Source organism: Cucurbita pepo, chromosome LG19, assembly GCF_002806865.2.
Source record: "Cucurbita pepo subsp. pepo cultivar mu-cu-16 chromosome LG19, ASM280686v2, whole genome shotgun sequence".
Taxonomy (NCBI): domain Eukaryota; kingdom Viridiplantae; phylum Streptophyta; class Magnoliopsida; order Cucurbitales; family Cucurbitaceae; genus Cucurbita; species Cucurbita pepo.
The window spans coordinates 1,372,686-1,389,213 of NC_036656.1; the positions used below are offsets into that span (position 1 = coordinate 1,372,686).

At 38.9% G+C, this 16,528-nt stretch overlaps 2 protein-coding genes across 2 annotated transcripts; one reads left to right on the forward strand and one right to left on the reverse strand.

Annotated features, from left to right (window-relative positions):
• Positions 1–1,274: 1,274 nt before the first annotated feature.
• On the reverse strand, positions 1,275–3,714 carry LOC111782202. Its single transcript, XM_023663023.1, has one exon. It carries the CDS (start codon positions 2,491–2,493, stop codon positions 1,549–1,551), a length of 945 nt encoding a protein of 314 aa, XP_023518791.1. The 5' UTR covers positions 2,494–3,714; the 3' UTR covers positions 1,275–1,548.
• Positions 3,715–8,498: 4,784 nt separating this feature from the next.
• LOC111781764 (E3 ubiquitin-protein ligase RNFT1-like) lies at positions 8,499–16,221 on the forward strand. Its single transcript, XM_023662457.1, has 9 exons — positions 8,499–8,998; positions 9,160–9,794; positions 10,924–11,000; positions 13,274–13,442; positions 13,755–13,843; positions 13,993–14,157; positions 14,277–14,354; positions 15,174–15,277; positions 15,650–16,221. The coding sequence occupies exons 2-9, from the start codon at positions 9,179–9,181 to the stop codon at positions 15,753–15,755; spliced, it is 1,404 nt and encodes a 467-aa protein (XP_023518225.1). The 5' UTR covers positions 8,499–8,998; positions 9,160–9,178; the 3' UTR covers positions 15,756–16,221.
• Positions 16,222–16,528: the final 307 nt, after the last annotated feature.

Genomic DNA, 16,528 nt, shown 5'->3' on the forward strand with positions numbered 1-16,528 from the left:
AAAAAAAAAAAAAAAAAAAAAAAAAAAAAAAAAAAAAAAAAAAAAAAAAAACAGGTAAAAATAGGCTGGAGATTGCAGTTTGGTCCCATTACACCAAATTCTCCAAACCTTCAAAAAAAATTTAAAAAAAAAAAGAAAAGAAAAGAAAACTGTTCAAAGCATCAAAACGCAGCGTTTCATTGAAAAGCAAGTTGGGCAATTTAATAAATGCTCTGGCTTTTACCTGTTTAATTAAACTCTTTGTATTTCTCTCATCCACCACTAACTTCTCAATTAAATCCTTTCGATTTTTTTTTTAAATGTATTTAATAATTACAAAAATTTTACCATGAAAAAAAAAAAAAAAATTCGTTGATACAATGTAATTAGCGTTTTTTTTTTCCTCTCACTTGAGTTCAACATGGCCAACGAGCAATTCTATCTCGTTAGATGTATGAGAGAATCTAAATAATCTAAGACTTGGAGGGTGGCAACCACATCGTAACTGTGAAATCTCACATCGGCCCCTCTCCAACGAAGCATTTCCTCTCCTTAGGAGACGCCGCGTCAAAAAACAGCTCAGAAAAAACAATATCTGCTAACAGTAGACTTCAACTGTTACAGTGACAACATGCTAAGTGTATTTTAGGGGACTAGCCCGCTTCCCATTACTCGACAAGGGAAATTCCTCACACATAATTATAATTAAGGGAACAATTGAAAGGTGACTAAAACACTAGAAACAACAACTACTCGAGTCTTTACGTCTTTTCGTCCGCCTAACCAACGCATCTTTTTCCGAAGAAACAACCCGCTCGCTCGAAATCTATCCCTTCAATTGTGTAACAACGCATCCACACGATTACGAGTCTACTCCTAGCCTCTTCGACGACACTAGCCTACAGTTTTTTTTCCCACTAGCCATGGCTTGACCGAAATTTAGGCTCCGATACCCCTTGTCATGGCGCTAAGTCCTTCAGAGATACTATACTGACGGTATAGTGCCGCCACCAGAGAAGGCTGCTTCATGCTAGGCGTCCGGACCTACTACGCTCGAGCCGCATTTCCAGTACATACGCTATATCCACTAAGGCTGAATCCACCTCCAAACTGAACGTCATCTGCAGCAGAACGTCGTCGGTCGACCGAAGAAGGTTTCGATATCAAAATAGAACCAGACAAGAACAAAGAATGGGTTCCCGTGAGTGTAGTGATACTCACTTTCCTCTAAAGTCAGCCACCGACGAACCTTAATTTCCCACACACAGCTCAACAAAACAAAACAAAACAAAACATTTCACGAGAATCTCTTCATTATTATTAGCTTTGGGAGAAATTTCATAAACAAAACAACAAAAACACTCTCTTCTCACTACAATTTTTTTTGGTGCAAAACAATGAATCGTTCATCATACACATTTACACAAGAATCATCATAGAAAAACTTCTACTACTCACAAGAACACCATCTCAAAACAACACATAAAAAACCAAGCACAGAACCCATATCAAATGAGAGAGGATGAATTGTGTTTTTTTCGAGTACCTGATTCGATCGACGGAACCAGCTCAAGGCACGTATTCTGTCTCCAGAGTCGGCTGCGTTCGTGTCACGGTTGCTGTCGGAGCTTTTGTTTCGCCGACCGTTGCCATTTGTAGAGGTTCTCCCATGTCTGCTGCTCTCTCCATCTCTTCCATTTTCTTTCTTTTCTTTAGCTTGCAAATCGAAACTACGAGGAGTGCGAGCAGCGCCATTAGCAATGCTCCACCCAACACGGATCCTACTATGATCCACACTTTCGTGGTGTTTTTCTTCCTTGAAGGTGGAGGTACAGTCCCCGGGGGCGACGTTGGTGTAGGAGAAGGAGCAATGGACTCGACGACGATGGAGAAATGACCATGTTGGATGGTTGAACATGTGTTTCCAGACTCCACACTGCTAAAATTGGGCATTCCCTGAAGATTAAACCGAACACACTTTGCAACTGTCCCGTCCGGGAGGGACTTGATATTGTCAAACTTGACGTGTATTGGGTCCCCGGAAGCTCTCATTTTGAGCTCGGGAAGGTTCGTTGCAGAGAGATTAGAGCCATTGTAAGCAAGAAGACCCAACACTGGTGCTAAGTAGGTATAACCAGGCAATGCAGGGTAATACACCTCAGACCAGTTACCTAAATTCTGATACACCAAAACAAGCCTCTCGACATACGGCTGCACGATAACCCCCATCGGGATCTCAAACTCCTTGAACGAATCAACAGCGTACCGTCTAAAACTACCACTCCTCAGCCTCAAGGCTCGAATGCTAATACCAGACATGTTCGACGGAGCAGCAGCATCATAAGGAACACCAGTTTTCGGATTAACCAAACCCTTATAAGCATACTCTTGCAAAAGAGCATCAAGAGAACTCGCTGAAGAATCGATATCGACCGACCGAACCACAACCGGATCAGCAACAAACAAGAACAACATTTGAACAATCAGCATCAGCTGAGTTCTAGGAAGCCCCATGGATGCTTCAAAATCTCAGAACTCACAGCAATGGACTTAGATATGAAGAGAGCAACGCCCAAATGATAGATAAATACGCAATAAAGATCTTCAAATGGGCAATAAATCACTTGGAAACGGAAATGGCTCAAAATAATGTCATAATCTAAAGCAGCTATGAAGGAGGGGATAAATTTAAGCCGTTGCAAACCCTTATTCTCTTCCAGAAATTACTTTTTCCCTTTTGGAATCCTTGAAAAAGAGTACTTATAAGGAGAAGAATCAATGGAATCTCACAGAAACACAGAAATCAGATTCTTCAACGTTACAGAATCAAGAAGAACCCTAGAGAGCTTAGCAAGCGAACAACAATGGCGGATTCAGTAACAATGGCGATTTTATTAAATAGACGACGGAGTACCTGATGAAATTGGTTCCAATGGCGACAATGTGTGATAATCGCAGAGCTGGAGGAGCAAAGAAACCATTTCAGAACACAAATTCTTGAAAATCCGAGTAGAAATCAGCCGCAAACGAACGGATAAACCCTAGAATCTTGAGGAAAATCATCATTAAATTCTTCAAAATAAACGCCTCGCAAGAACTACGCCGCACATGACGGATACAGAGGATAATAATCTCAAAAATCCTCAAAACACATCCTGCATTCCCCAAAAGAATCTCAAACCGAATCGAAATCGAAAAGATTCGCGAAATGAAACGAAACCCAACTCGAAAAACCAAGAATCAAGATGTGGGTATTTAAAGAAAGCGAGTTAGGGAATCGCAATCAAGAGAATCAAACAACCGGTCGCCATGGAAGAGACATACAGATTCATCACTCGAAATCGCAGCTAAAATCCATACGACTGAAGAACTAAGAACAAAAACGAAAGAAAATCGAAACCCCACCACTTTTCCTTCTCCCTACTTCCGAGTTGCAAGAAAAACAGAGCAAATAAGCAAAAGGGCACAGAGAGGAGAATAAGTGATGAAAAGGGGCAACAATGGCGGCGTTAAAACGGGAAATCAAGGAGGAAGAAGAGGTAGAAACAAAGAACCCACAAAGGAATTGGGCAAAAAAAGATGAAGGGAATGATTTGATGATTGTTGGAACTCGGATTGAGTGACTCAGGTGAGTTGGGGGAGTGGCGAGTGGCGAGTGGTGGGGTGAGGAACGAAGAACAAACAAGAACGGCGAAGGATTTTTTTCCTTTTTTAGTTTCAATTTCGAAAAATCGCATTATGATTAAATACTAAACCCACCGGCGAAAAGAAATGGAAAAAAATTAAATAAAAAAACGGAGCTTTTCAACTTCGCTGGCTGTCAGCTGCCACGTGGTGCTAATACAGTCAAACCATTTCTCAATTAATATTATTTTTTTAAAGATATAATTTAATTAATCTATATTTTTTTAATGTCTAATTAGCGTCTTCCATCCATTCTATTAACTTATTTGATTTATTTTTATTGAGGTGGCTTATCATTCACTACCTACCAAAATAGACTATTCTTACTAAAACTGGTCGAAACCTCGGGGCCTCTCTAAATGTTTTAGAGATTAGGTTTGAGATTCTACCGGTTGCTTAATGTGACCTTAGTAGTTCAGGTGGGAGAGCACTCGGGTGCTCCATGGTCACATAGATGAGACGGTCATTTTAAACCAATTCAACCCAATATTTCTATGGTTAGGTTGGGTTTGAGACCATACAGGTTGCTTAACGAGACCTGTAGTTGAGGTGGAAGAATGCTTGGGAGCTGCATGAGACCTTAGTAGTCGAGGTGGAAGAGTGCACGAGAGTTGCATGTTCACAAGGACGAGACAATCATCATGAATCAAACCCAACCCAATATTTTATGGTTAGGTCGGGTTGAGATCCTACAAGTTGCTTAATGAGAACTATAGTTGAGGTGGAAGGTGCTTAGGAGCTGCATGAGACCTTAGTAGTCGAGGTGGAAGAGTGATTAGGAGCTGCATGGTCACAAAGACAAGACGATCATCCTAAACCAATTCAACCCAGTATTTTTTATGGTTGGGTTGGGTTTGAGATCCTACTGGTTGCTTAACGAGACCTGTAGTCGAGGTGGAAGAGTGCTCGGGAGCTGCATGAGATCTTAGTAGTCGAGGTGGAAGAGTGCACGAGAGTTGCATGTTCACAAGGACGAGACAGTCATCATGAATCAAACCCAACCCAATATTTTATGGTTAGGTCAGGTTCGAGATCCTACAAGTTGCTTAATGAGACCTATAATTGAGGTGGAAGGTGCTCGGGAGCTGCATGAGACCTTAGTAGTCGAGGGGGAAGAGTGCTCAAGAGCTGCATGGTCACAGAGACGAGACGTTCATCCCAAACCAACCTAACTTAATATTTGATGGTTAGGTCAGGTTCGAGATCCTACAGGTTGCTTAACAATACCTCAATAGTCAAGGTGGAAGGTGCTTGGGAGCTACATGAGACCTTGATAGTCGAGGTGGAAAAGTACTCAAGAGTTGCATGGTCACAGAGACGAGACGATCCTCCTAAACCAACCCAACTCAATATTTTATGGTTAGGTCAGGTTTGAGATCCTACAGGTTGCTTAACGAGACCTCAATAGTCAAGGTGGAAGAGTGCTAGGGATCTGCATGGTCACAGGGACAACACAGTCATCCTGAACCAACCCAACCCAATATTTTATGGTTAGGTCGGGTTCCATTCATTATTTAATAAATATTATTTTAGTTGAAAATTTTATTGTCTAAATAATTAAATTGGGTCTAAAAAATGTCTAACTCAGTCGTATGGTCCATGGTACCCACGTTATAATTAGAGATGACGTGGACTTTTCTTTTTGTTTTTTTTAATGTAAGTGGGTTTCATTAAAAAAAGGAAACAAACTTTGTCTTTTTTGAGGTATTGTCTCTTGGAAATCAACTTTTAAGAATTGTATTTTTATTATTTTTTATTAAATGTAAAAAAAAAAAATCAATTAAATATAAAATTCAAATTTTTATAATAAAAAAATTACAAAAGTATTTGAAGAATATGTTTTATTTAAATTACTAATGAAATGGAGTTATATTAATTATGGCAATTTAAATATTGATGTATACTAATTTGGAAGATTATGTATTAATAGCATTCCAAAAATATTTCAAAATTTAAATTTAAAATCAACGTAATTAAAAAATATATATAATTAAATCATAATAAAAAAAATGAAATTAATTCAATAACTCGACCAACCTAGACTACCCAACTCAAACTATAAATATTGAAAGTCAAAATTCAGTTCGGTTTGTAGTTTGACATTTTTTTTTGTTGGTCAACCCAATCTTAATTTTACAAAAGATGAAGAATATTTAACGTTTGTAACCGATTTTAATGATACATCGTGACTTGTAAATGTTTGATATTTGAACTTGATGAGATTTTAGTTATTAATCTAACACGTGTAGGTAGATAGGCAGTGTTCTTTTTAAAAAAATAATTTAAACATTTTAATTGAACAATCCAACAAAAAAAATAATGGGTTCCTTGGGTTGTAAATTTTATTCAAGTTGCTCGGGTCACTAATCAACACGAAATTTCATGCTGATCCAAAAGACTTTTCTAACCCAACTCATGTACACGTGTGGCCGGTCCAAATCCGTATCTTTTTTTTTTTTTAGGTTCATTAGGGTTTTTATTGATTAGCGAAACTTTTAAAAACGAAAGCGTGTAGAACCCAAATCCACTTGCCTGCTGCTCCTGTCGCCAACTTGACGAGCTCTGTGCTCGTTATCCTTTCTGTTCTCTCTGCTGGGGCCTCCCCTATGGCAACTCTAGCTCGCAACCAGGAGCCGAAGCAGCTCAACAAAGGTGAAAATTTTAGATTATAGCATAAAAAAGTCTATAAATTCTTACTCGTGTATTCAATAAGGATACGAAACTTGTAATTTTGAATTTAGTAAGTACGTAAATTTTATAAAATAGCGAATATATTAAAGATATATTAAATACAAAATTAAAAAAAATTTATACAAAACAAAATTAAAAGTTTATAATTAATATTTTAAATTCAATTTATCAAAATAGACCTAAACCTAATGGGTAAACTTGTAATTTTGGTTTTTTTTAATTATTTTTCAATTTTTTAATTCAATAATCTTTCTTTTACGCCAATATTCATGCAAGTTTTTATTAGTATTTAAAAATAATTCACTTCGAGAATTGTATAAATATGATAAATTATGGAAGGTTAGCGGGGAGTTAAATGACCATTCTACCCCCAGAATGGTGGAATTTTTGGTTTGGTTATGAAATCAATGTGCTTTGAGTTTTAAAAAATATATATAATAATTATTTATCGTGTAAATTAAAGTTGGCAATTAGCACGCAAAACCATGAGTAAGAGAGAGATTTATTTTTAAATACTATTTAATTATTAGTTAAATTACAAATTTGCCCTCTACCATTTATTTTGATGTTTGTTTTTAAATGGTGAGATATATTTGTAAAATTACAAATTTGCCCTCTTCCATCCTTTCTTGTTTCCTCTTCTCCCATCGATCACCATCTACCCGACCCAATCGTCGACCGATGATCGCTATAGAGGAGCGAAGAATGTCATGGCCAGTGTCGTGTTGTCGTCATTGTTGTAACGCTGTTGTCGTGTTGGCATCGTCGAATCCACCATTTGGAGGAATAAGTGTACTGTGACTTCAACTAGTATATGTGTGAAAAGTCAGGTTGTGTAATATCTTTTTTTTTAATAAATAAAAAAATAAAAATACAAAAAATGGGTGTGGCGGTAGCCACCGTACCATGTCACTGATGTCGAGGACAATGGAGTCAGGTGGCAAAAGACAACTCAAAAACCCTTGGTTTCGTGGCTGATTTGGAGCAGGAGTTGGTTAGGGGTCTGGATAACTATAAAACTGACTTATAATATAGGATTGTACTATGTGGGGATTAATAGGGAGCTTGTCAGTTAGCTTCCTTTGAGTGAGCGTGTCACGAATGGTAGGGATATGAACTTGAGACTTATGATGATCAGTTCATGCATGTGATTTTATGTAGTCATACGGGGATGATAAGGAGTTCGCCAACTAGCCTCTAATCGTAAACCCGACTTAATTGTCAAGATCTAAATAATTATAGAATTGACTTATGATTTATGACTGTACTTTGTGGGGACTATTAGGAAGTTTGGCAGCTAATTTTCTATCGAACGTGTTGAGCTTGGGTGAAACAAACTAACCTAGGACGTAATCTAAAAAAAAATTATTCTTAGAAACAAACTCAGATGAACGATTCAAATTTATTTCATAAAACTTAAGAACGACTAAGAACCACCAACAAGTTGTTTGCTGAAACTTTTTATACTCAACCCTGTTATTTCAATTTTCTTTTCAGGTGGAGTCTAATGTACCGGTGGAGGTGCGCGTGGGCTGTTGGCTATAAAGAGTCCCATTATTTCTAAGTCTCGATTACGACAAATATTTTTTTATCTCAACAAATGTCGGGCAAAAGTTTAAACCATTGGCTTCAAGGAAATGAGTAAATACCTTATTCACTCAACTATTCTCGTATAATATTGCAGCCCTGAAATAAGCTCGAAACTCCCTCTTTGGGGCCAGCGTCCTCACTGACACTCGTTTCTTTCTCTAATCGATGTGGGACCACTACAAAATCCACCCCCCTTTGGAGTTCAAACGTCCTTACTGGCACACTGTCTCGTGTCTACCTCCCTTTGGGAAAGAGCCTCCTCGCTGGCACATAGCCCGGTGTTCGGCTCTGATACCATTTGTAATTGCCCAAATCCACCGCTGGTAGATATTGTTCTCTTTGAAATTTTTCTTTCGGACTTTAAAATGCGTTTACGAGGAGAAGGTTTTCACACCCTTATAAATGGTATTTAGTTCTCCTTCCCAACCTCGACACCTCTTAGATTATCTCACAAAAACTCATTTATAAAAGAATGGGGTGAAAATTTCATACATTTGATTAAATTGGACCAACCAACATGTGTTGTTCATATCGATCAAAGCTGCTCAAATCGATAATTTCATAATCATTTTTCCGTTCCATAAGATTTTTCTGGCTAGTTTTCCATGTATGATTGTCAATAACAAAGCGAGTGTAATAGAAATAAAGGTGTCAAATTCAAGCGTGTCTGAAATTGCGATCAAGATATCCATTATGTTTGCGACAGATACCTGACCTTTCTCCCCATTCTATCTTCTTCCCTCTCTCGACCTTCATACGCCTTCAATTTCCGCCATTTTTGCATTTCATCATCGCCATCGAAACCCCATCAAACCCTTTTCATTCATCTATCCAATCAAACCCTACCCTCTCCCCCTCTTTCGGTGATTCGCCGATTTCTTTGACCTTTCAATCCGATCATCGCGACCCAGTTGCTGGATTTGCTGATTGAGTATTGTTTTTGAGTTCTTGTTGTTGCTTGAACTACTGTGGATTGGATTTTCTTATCTGGGTTGTCGCCATGTCGTGATTTTCTTTATCAGAGATCCTCCACGGAGTCTCGTTTGCGGAGAAGGTAATTGAATTATGTTCCTTTTACTGATTCTTTTTCACTTTTGATTGATTTCTTGCTCTTTTTCTGTACGTTTAGCTTAGAAATTTGTCGTCATTCTGTATGTTATGGTCAAAATCTTTATCTGTTGTTGCAATGGTTGTGATGGATATCATGGCGATTAGGGTTAGGCCATTCACCCGAATGGAAGCGTCTGGTAGCGACCCCGACTCTCATAGAACTGCTTCCATCAGTGGTAGTTCAAGAAGGTTTGGAATGTTAGCTGCCTCTAATATGATTCAGGCTCCGCTTTCCGCTCTGTTAGAGTATTCGGGTCTTCTTCGTGGCCGCCCTAGTCATCAAGAATCCGAGGCATTGATAAGTGCACGATTACCTTCGGGATTGCGAGACCATCTTCGTAGTCAGATTGAAGAATCTTCTGGTGTCACTAACGACGGAGAGGTTTCGATTAGGATAATTGGAGCAGGGGAACAAGAACATGTTAGGGACAGTGCTGGACTAGTAGTTGGGGAAGTGAGGGAGCTTGGCGGTCAGAATTCAGCATCTTTGCAATCTGTTTCGGGGTTGGCATCATCAGAGTTTAGCCAGGGAGATGCTGCTACTGGACGAGGTGCGATAGAGGGTATTCCTCAACCGGTTAACGAAGGTCCTGATGGAGATGCGTCGGAGGCAGCTGGGGGAAATAGCAGGGATTCTTCTTACCAAAGGTACGATATTCAACAGGCTGCCCGGGGGATTGAGCAGATTCTTCCATTTAGTTTTCTTCTACTGGTAGTCTTCATTCGACAGCATTTGCAAGGTACCTGCCTCAACTTTTATCAAACATTTTAACGTTATTTTAAATTTTTATTGATGTGGCTGAATTATGGACAAGCAGACAGAAAGATTTGGACAATCTTTAACTCACTGTTTAGCTATGTTTTTTATTTTGTTCTTCTTTTGCGTCCTTGACGATTGAACGAACTTCTTAAGTTACAGAGAGTATATAGTTAATATGAATCTTACATGCATATTTTCGAAGAAAACTTGGCTTAAAAACGGAAATTTATGTAGAACCCTTTTTTAAGTATTTGGAAAGTTATTCCAAACAATCCCGTACACGTGTTTGCTTGTTTATTATATTATATTGTATGTAAAAGCCTAAGCCCACCATTAGCAGATATTGTCTTCATTGGGCTTTCCCTTTCGAGCTTCCCTTCAAGGTTTTTAAAACGCGTCTACTAGAGAGAGGTTTCTACACCCTTATAAAGAATATTTCGTTCTCCTCCCCAACCGATGTGGGATCTCACAATCCACCACCCCCACCTTTGGGGCCCAACGTCCTTGTTGGCACACCGCCTCGTATCCACCCCCTTCGGGGCTCAGCCTCCTCGCTGGCACATTGTCCAGTGTCTGGCTCTGATACCATTCGTAACAGCCCAAACCCATCGTTAGCAGACATTGTCCTCTTTGGGCTTTCCCTTTCAGGCTTCCTCTCAAGGTTTTTAAAATACGTCTACTAGGGAGAGGTTTCTACACCCTTATAAAGAATGTTTCGTTCTCCTCCCCAACCGATATGGGATCTCAAATTGTAACTCCCATTAATCAAAGCATGTAATTTTTTTAGAAAACTTGATAAGATACCTGAACTTCTCAATTTTTTTCCGAAGATTTACTTATGTCTATATAATTTAGATGAAGAACAATGACAACATGAAAGACAGAAAATTGTTAATTTGAATTCAAAATGAAAGGAAGGAAAAGAAGTGAAATAAAATGTTTATCTTCTTTAATCAGTGTTTGAGAAGGAACTAAAAAAGAAACCTATTTAAGACATTATTGGTTATAAGTAACTTGTGCATATGAAAATATTTAAGAATGCTCTTTTTATTATGTACAAGTCTAATGACAATTTGGTTTTGATACTTGCCTCCTCAACTTACTTGCAGGCTTCTTTGTGACAATTTGGATTGCTGCTTTCATGTACAAGTCTAATGATATATTGCGAAAACAAACAGCTTTGAAGGTGTGTTATGATATATTTGNGGGGGGGGGCGGGGGGAGGAGCTTTAGAAGAAATGATTAAAAATAGATATGCGCACGAATGAGACTTACATTGGCTAATTCCCAAGAAGCTAAGGGCTAGTAAAGTGGGGCGTTACTGACCGATTAGTCTAGTCTCCTCTCTCGATAAAGTTATTTCCGAAGTGATAGCTAAAAGATTGAAAAAGGTCCCTCCCTTTGATGATTGACAACTCTTAAGCTGCTTGTGCTTGCGTTGAAGGGAGGCAAATTCTGGATGTTGTTTTAGTGGCTTCCGAGACAATGGGAGAGAGCATTGCTAAAAGGAAAAAAGGCGACCTCCTGAAGTTTTATTATGAGAAAGCCTATGATATTGATTGGAAGTACTTTAGGGCTTCAGCTCTAGATAGAGGAATTGGATTAAGGGACGACTCTCCACGATAAGTTTGTTCATCGTTATTAATGGCAAACCCTAGGGAAAGATTATAACTAAAAGAGGCTTAAGACAACAGGAATCCGTCTCCCCATTTCTCTTCACCTTGAAGGGAGGTCTTTTAGTAGGTTGGTTCACTATTATTGTGAAAGGAGGATTTTGAAGGGTATTAATGTGGGTAAGGAAAGCGTGATGGTTACTCGCTGCTATGTGCGGATTTTGAAGGGTATTAATGTGGCAAACCCTACGGTACAATGCTCGGGTTTTGTGTTGAATATCTCTAAAACTGCTCTTGTTGGGTTAAATGTTCCAGATCATTGACTTACAGATTTTGCTTCCAGGATTGGCTGTAAAATGGAACCTTTGCATTTGGCTTATCTGGAATTTCCTTTGGAAGCAACCACAAGGCCCTTTCTTTCTGGGATCATTTGATAGAGAAGTTCCAACACAAGTTTGATTAATGGAAATCTTTCCCCATCTTAAAATGGCGGTATTTGACGTTGGCTCATTCTGTTTTCAGTAACCTCATGGTTTATTACTTCTTGCTTTTAAAAGCTTCTATTAAATCTGCTTCTATTAAGTTTTTAGATTCTTCCTCTTTGCTACATGTTCCTATTGACGCCCTTTGGAAAAACGATGCCCCCAAGAAGGTTAAGGTGAATTGAGCTATTTTTCCAAAAGAAATGTGTGAATTGGGCTATTTCTCCTAGTATTTGCTTGGCGCGTTCTGAAAATTAAGAAACCTTAAGTCGTTTGCTCCTTCACTGTACGTTTGTATCTCTGACTTGGCATCGGTTGTTGAGGGAGTTTAATCTATCCTTTGGCATTGGTTGTTCAGGGAGTTTAATCTATCCTTTGTTTACCTAACGTGGTCGATGATTGGCTTATTGAGCCTTTGGGAGGTGGAAATTTGAGGAAAAGAGGGATAGTGTTGTGGAGTATTGTAACAGTCCAAATCCACCGCTAGCAGATATTGTCTTCTTTGGGCTTTCCCTTTTGGGCTTCCCCTCAAAGTTTTTTAAAACGCGTCTGCTACGGAGAGGTTTCCACCCCCTTATAAAAAATGCTTTGTTCTCCTCCCCAACCAATGTGGGATCTCACAAGTACAGTGGCTCGAGCTTTGTTGTGATATTTATGGCTTGAAAGAAGTCGTCATCTCTTTGAAGATACTGCCTCCTCTTTTGGAGTAATCTGCATTCTCTAGCTTCTTGGTGGTGCATGGAGAATAGAACTCTACTAGAACATTTGGAAGGGTCCAATACTAAAAAAGATAAGATTTTTCCTTTGGGAATTAAGCCACGAACGATACAGCAGATACTTAGCTCAAAACGACTCCTTGGATTGTCTCCTTTCCAAATTGCTGCACCCTTTGTAGAAATAGTAGTGAATCTATGCTGCATTGGTTCATATCTTGTCAGTATACCCGACTTTTTTTGGAGAAAGTCCTCAAGTCTTTCCATTTAAGTCTCACCTTCCCCCGAAATATGATCATGGGTCACCCACTTTACTCACTAAAGGAAAGGCTGTTATGTAGGTATATATCATCAAATCCGTTCTTTGGTCTATTTTGCTTGGAGGAATCACCGCGTCTTTGACGATAGGGCCTAAGATTTCATTTCCATCTTTCATCACTTGATATATATTGTTCTCTCTTGGTGTTCTCTCCTTTTGTGATTTTAGTCTCCTTATTCTGTTGGGTAACATCTAGGAGATCACTATATATAGGGCGGTGACGAAACGTATTGGATATCTTTCTGTGGAATGGCACCAACCATGCCGTAATGTTACTGATGTCTTCTTCTTTATTACAGATTTTTAATCATAGGATTTGTTGATTCCTGCAGGGAGAGAGGAAAATCTCTGTTTTGGTTGCCATTTCTCTTGCATTCACTTTCCATATTATTGGTGTGTACTGGTGGTATCAGAAGGACGATCTCTTATATCCGTTGATCATGCTTCCTCCCCGAGCAATACCTCCTTTTTGGCACGCTATTTTCATCATCATGGTGAATGGTAATCTTCTGCTCTAATCATACTCTATCCGCTGTATTGTAACAACGAAAATGGTTTACCGTTCTAGGCTGCCTTGTCACATGGTTTTCTGCATTTATTTTCTCAAATTTCTCCTAGTGATCGTTAAATTCTTAACAATTAATATATCCGTAAGATTTGGGGTTAAGGGCACAATCATTTCATCCTCATTTTTGTAAACATTTCCTGCAATTTTGCATTACAATTTATGAAAGTAACTCGGTATCATATGCAAGTTGCGTTGGCTCATGTAACTGGTTTAGTGAATTGTATGCTTTTGTTTTGGTTTCGCAGACACTTTGGTCCGTCAAGCAGGGATGGTGGTCAAGTGTGTTTTATTGATGTATTACAAGAACAGCCGAGGCCGAAATTATCGTAAACAGGTGAGGTAATATAGAAGTGGACTCTTGTTTGTTCATTAAGCTACAATGCCATCCTTTAATTAAACTCTTTATTGATTTCTCTTTAGAATTTGTTGTTTTCTAGTGAACAAAGTGGTCACTATTAACATTTATTTACACATTATCTTCAGGGACAAATGCTAACTTTAGTCGAATATCTGCTTCTACTGTACCGTGCATTGTTGCCTACTCCCGTCTGGTATCGTTTCTTTTTGAACAAAGAGTACGGAAGTTTATTTTCGTCACTATTGACAGGACTGTACTTAACTTTCAAACTCACATCTGTTGTCGAAAAGGTGTGTTTTCTACTATTTTGATTTTTCGACTCTTTACTATTATACCGAGCATTTTGTTGCTCGATGGTCTCCGTCTCTAATGTCTGTTATCTCCTGTTTCTTTCTGGTGTGGATTTCAGGTGCAATCCTTCTTTGCTGCTTTGAAAGCATTGTCGCGTAAAGAGGTGCATTATGGGGCATATGCAACATCGGAGCAGGTAATTAACCAAACGTTCTCTCCGTTGTATTTTTTTTTTCTTTGGGTATCTGTAAATTTACAAAAACAATGCAATCTATGGTCACAAAAGACTTTCCCAATTGATCAAGAGGTTAGACAATTTACTCCACGAAAACACTACAAAGGGGGCCTCTTTGTCTATAAAGTGTGAGATCTCACATCAGTTGGAGAGGAGAACGAATCATTCCTTATAAGGGTGTGGAAACCTCTCCCTAGTAGATGCGTTTTAAAATCTTGAGGGGAAGCCCGGAAGGGAAAGTCCAAAGAAGACATTATCTGCTAGCGGTGGGTTTGGGCGGTTACAAATGATATAAGAGCTAGATACTGAGCGGTGGGCCTACGAGGACGCTGGGCCCCCAAGGGGGGTGGATTGTGAGATCCCACATCGGTTGGAGAGGAGAACAAAGCATTCCTTATAAGGGTGGAAACCTCCCCCTAATAGACGCGTTTTAAAACCTTGAAGGGAAGCTCGAAAGGGAAAACTCAAAGAAGATAATATCTGCTAGTGGTGGGCTTGGGTTGGGCTGTTACATAAGGACTCTTTGATTTCTTTCCTTCCAAAGGCCCCACCTCTCATTCTCTCTGTTATCTTTACCCGACTACTCTGTATCTGCTATCGACTTCGATGGAGTAGTTGGAGCGCTGTATTTGTAATGTTTTGGGCTTTTTTTGTTTCAATCTGTAATCTCTAGGGGTCCGAGTTATTGGTTGCTGGCGATCTATTTGCAAGTTTTGATAAAATTGGAACGGAGAGAGCGAAATTTGGTAGAGATCTTACTCAAACATTTGTGTAATGCAGGTCAGTGCAGCTGGTGATTTGTGTGCTATTTGCCAAGAGAAGATGCATGCTCCTATCTTACTCCGATGTAAACACATATTTTGTGAAGATTGTGTATCAGAGTGGTAAGTTTATCACATACAATCTGTGCTCTGCATACATAATAATAAATTTGTGTGCATTAACTAAAAGGATATGATTTTGATTTCAGTAACCCAGTAGTACTATTTGTTTCTTCATTTTACGGTGTCGAGCCTTTTAAGTTCGACCGTGTTGAGTGTTTAATAGTCACGTGTCATAGTTATTTCGAGCATAGCTCAGTAGATAAGTTACTCATCTACTTCTGTATGGTTGAAAGTTCGAGACGAAGGGTTATATCATAATACACAAACTCACTATAGTCTCGTTCTTTGATCGGTGTTGTGTGACTTAACTTCTGGCGTTTAACTTATGGTTCATTCCGACATGAATATCGGACTTGATGGTGCTGTGTGCAGGTTCGAGCGGGAACGGACATGTCCATTGTGTAGGGCTTTGGTTAAGCCTGCGGATCTCAGGTCATTTGGGGATGGATCAACTAGTTTGTTTTTCCAGGTTTTCTAAGGCATTTGCTTCTGGTTTGAAGAGAGCTAAAGCCAGCCATAGCATTTTTACCTACACACAATGTACATCTAACTAATACTGTGTAGCTGCTGCCCTGGAGAGAGCGAAACCATCACTGCTTGCTGCTGCTCACAAGGTGTACTCGGAAAGGCGACCGTAATGGTAGTCCTTTTTGTGCTACAGAGGAGGACGATCAACGTTCGAGAGGCGGAGGCGGAGGTGGATGAGTTTAACCATATATATATATGCAAATTTGTATGAATTGGTTGGGAGTTGCGTGAAAATTTGATAGCATAGGCAGTTGATGTGTTGATTTACAATATGAGTCAAAATGCATAGAATGACAATCTTTTGGAGTGTTAGAAAGTGTTAAAATACCCATACAGAATCTGAACGTTTTTTGGCCCTTCACTTTGCTTGTGGATTTGAAGATAATGAAGAAACTACTCGAGGTAATTGACATCTACTCTCGATTATGAGGTTAAAAGTTTGCATATTTTCATCGTGTATGTTGAACTAAAGAAAGAAGGAATTTATAAGATTGTGTATGTTTATGATTAATTTTAATTCTATAGTTTAAATAAGTAAATGTTTAGCGACAAACATTTTAGCTTTTCTTTCATTAAATTTAAAAAATCGTATCATATGCATGTCAACTCGTGCATAGTTAGGTCTGAGTCGCATACTTAGTTGTTAGTTAGGTCGAGTCGCATACTTGGTTGAGTCACATACTTAGTTGTTAGTTAGGTCGAGTCGCATACTTAGTTGTTAGT

Excerpts from the sequence above, each read along its gene's own strand:
- LOC111782202 (XM_023663023.1), bottom strand. The coding sequence starts at position 2,493 with ATGGGGCTTCCTAGAACTCAGCTGATGCTGATTGTTCAAATGTTGTTC.
- LOC111781764 (XM_023662457.1), top strand. The coding sequence starts at position 9,179 with ATGGAAGCGTCTGGTAGCGACCCCGACTCTCATAGAACTGCTTCCATC. Across the intron at positions 13,844-13,992 it reads GCCGAAATTATCGTAAACAG|GGACAAATGCTAACTTTAGT; the intron begins GTGAGGTAATAT and ends CATTATCTTCAG. Across the intron at positions 14,158-14,276 it reads TCACATCTGTTGTCGAAAAG|GTGCAATCCTTCTTTGCTGC; the intron begins GTGTGTTTTCTA and ends TGTGGATTTCAG.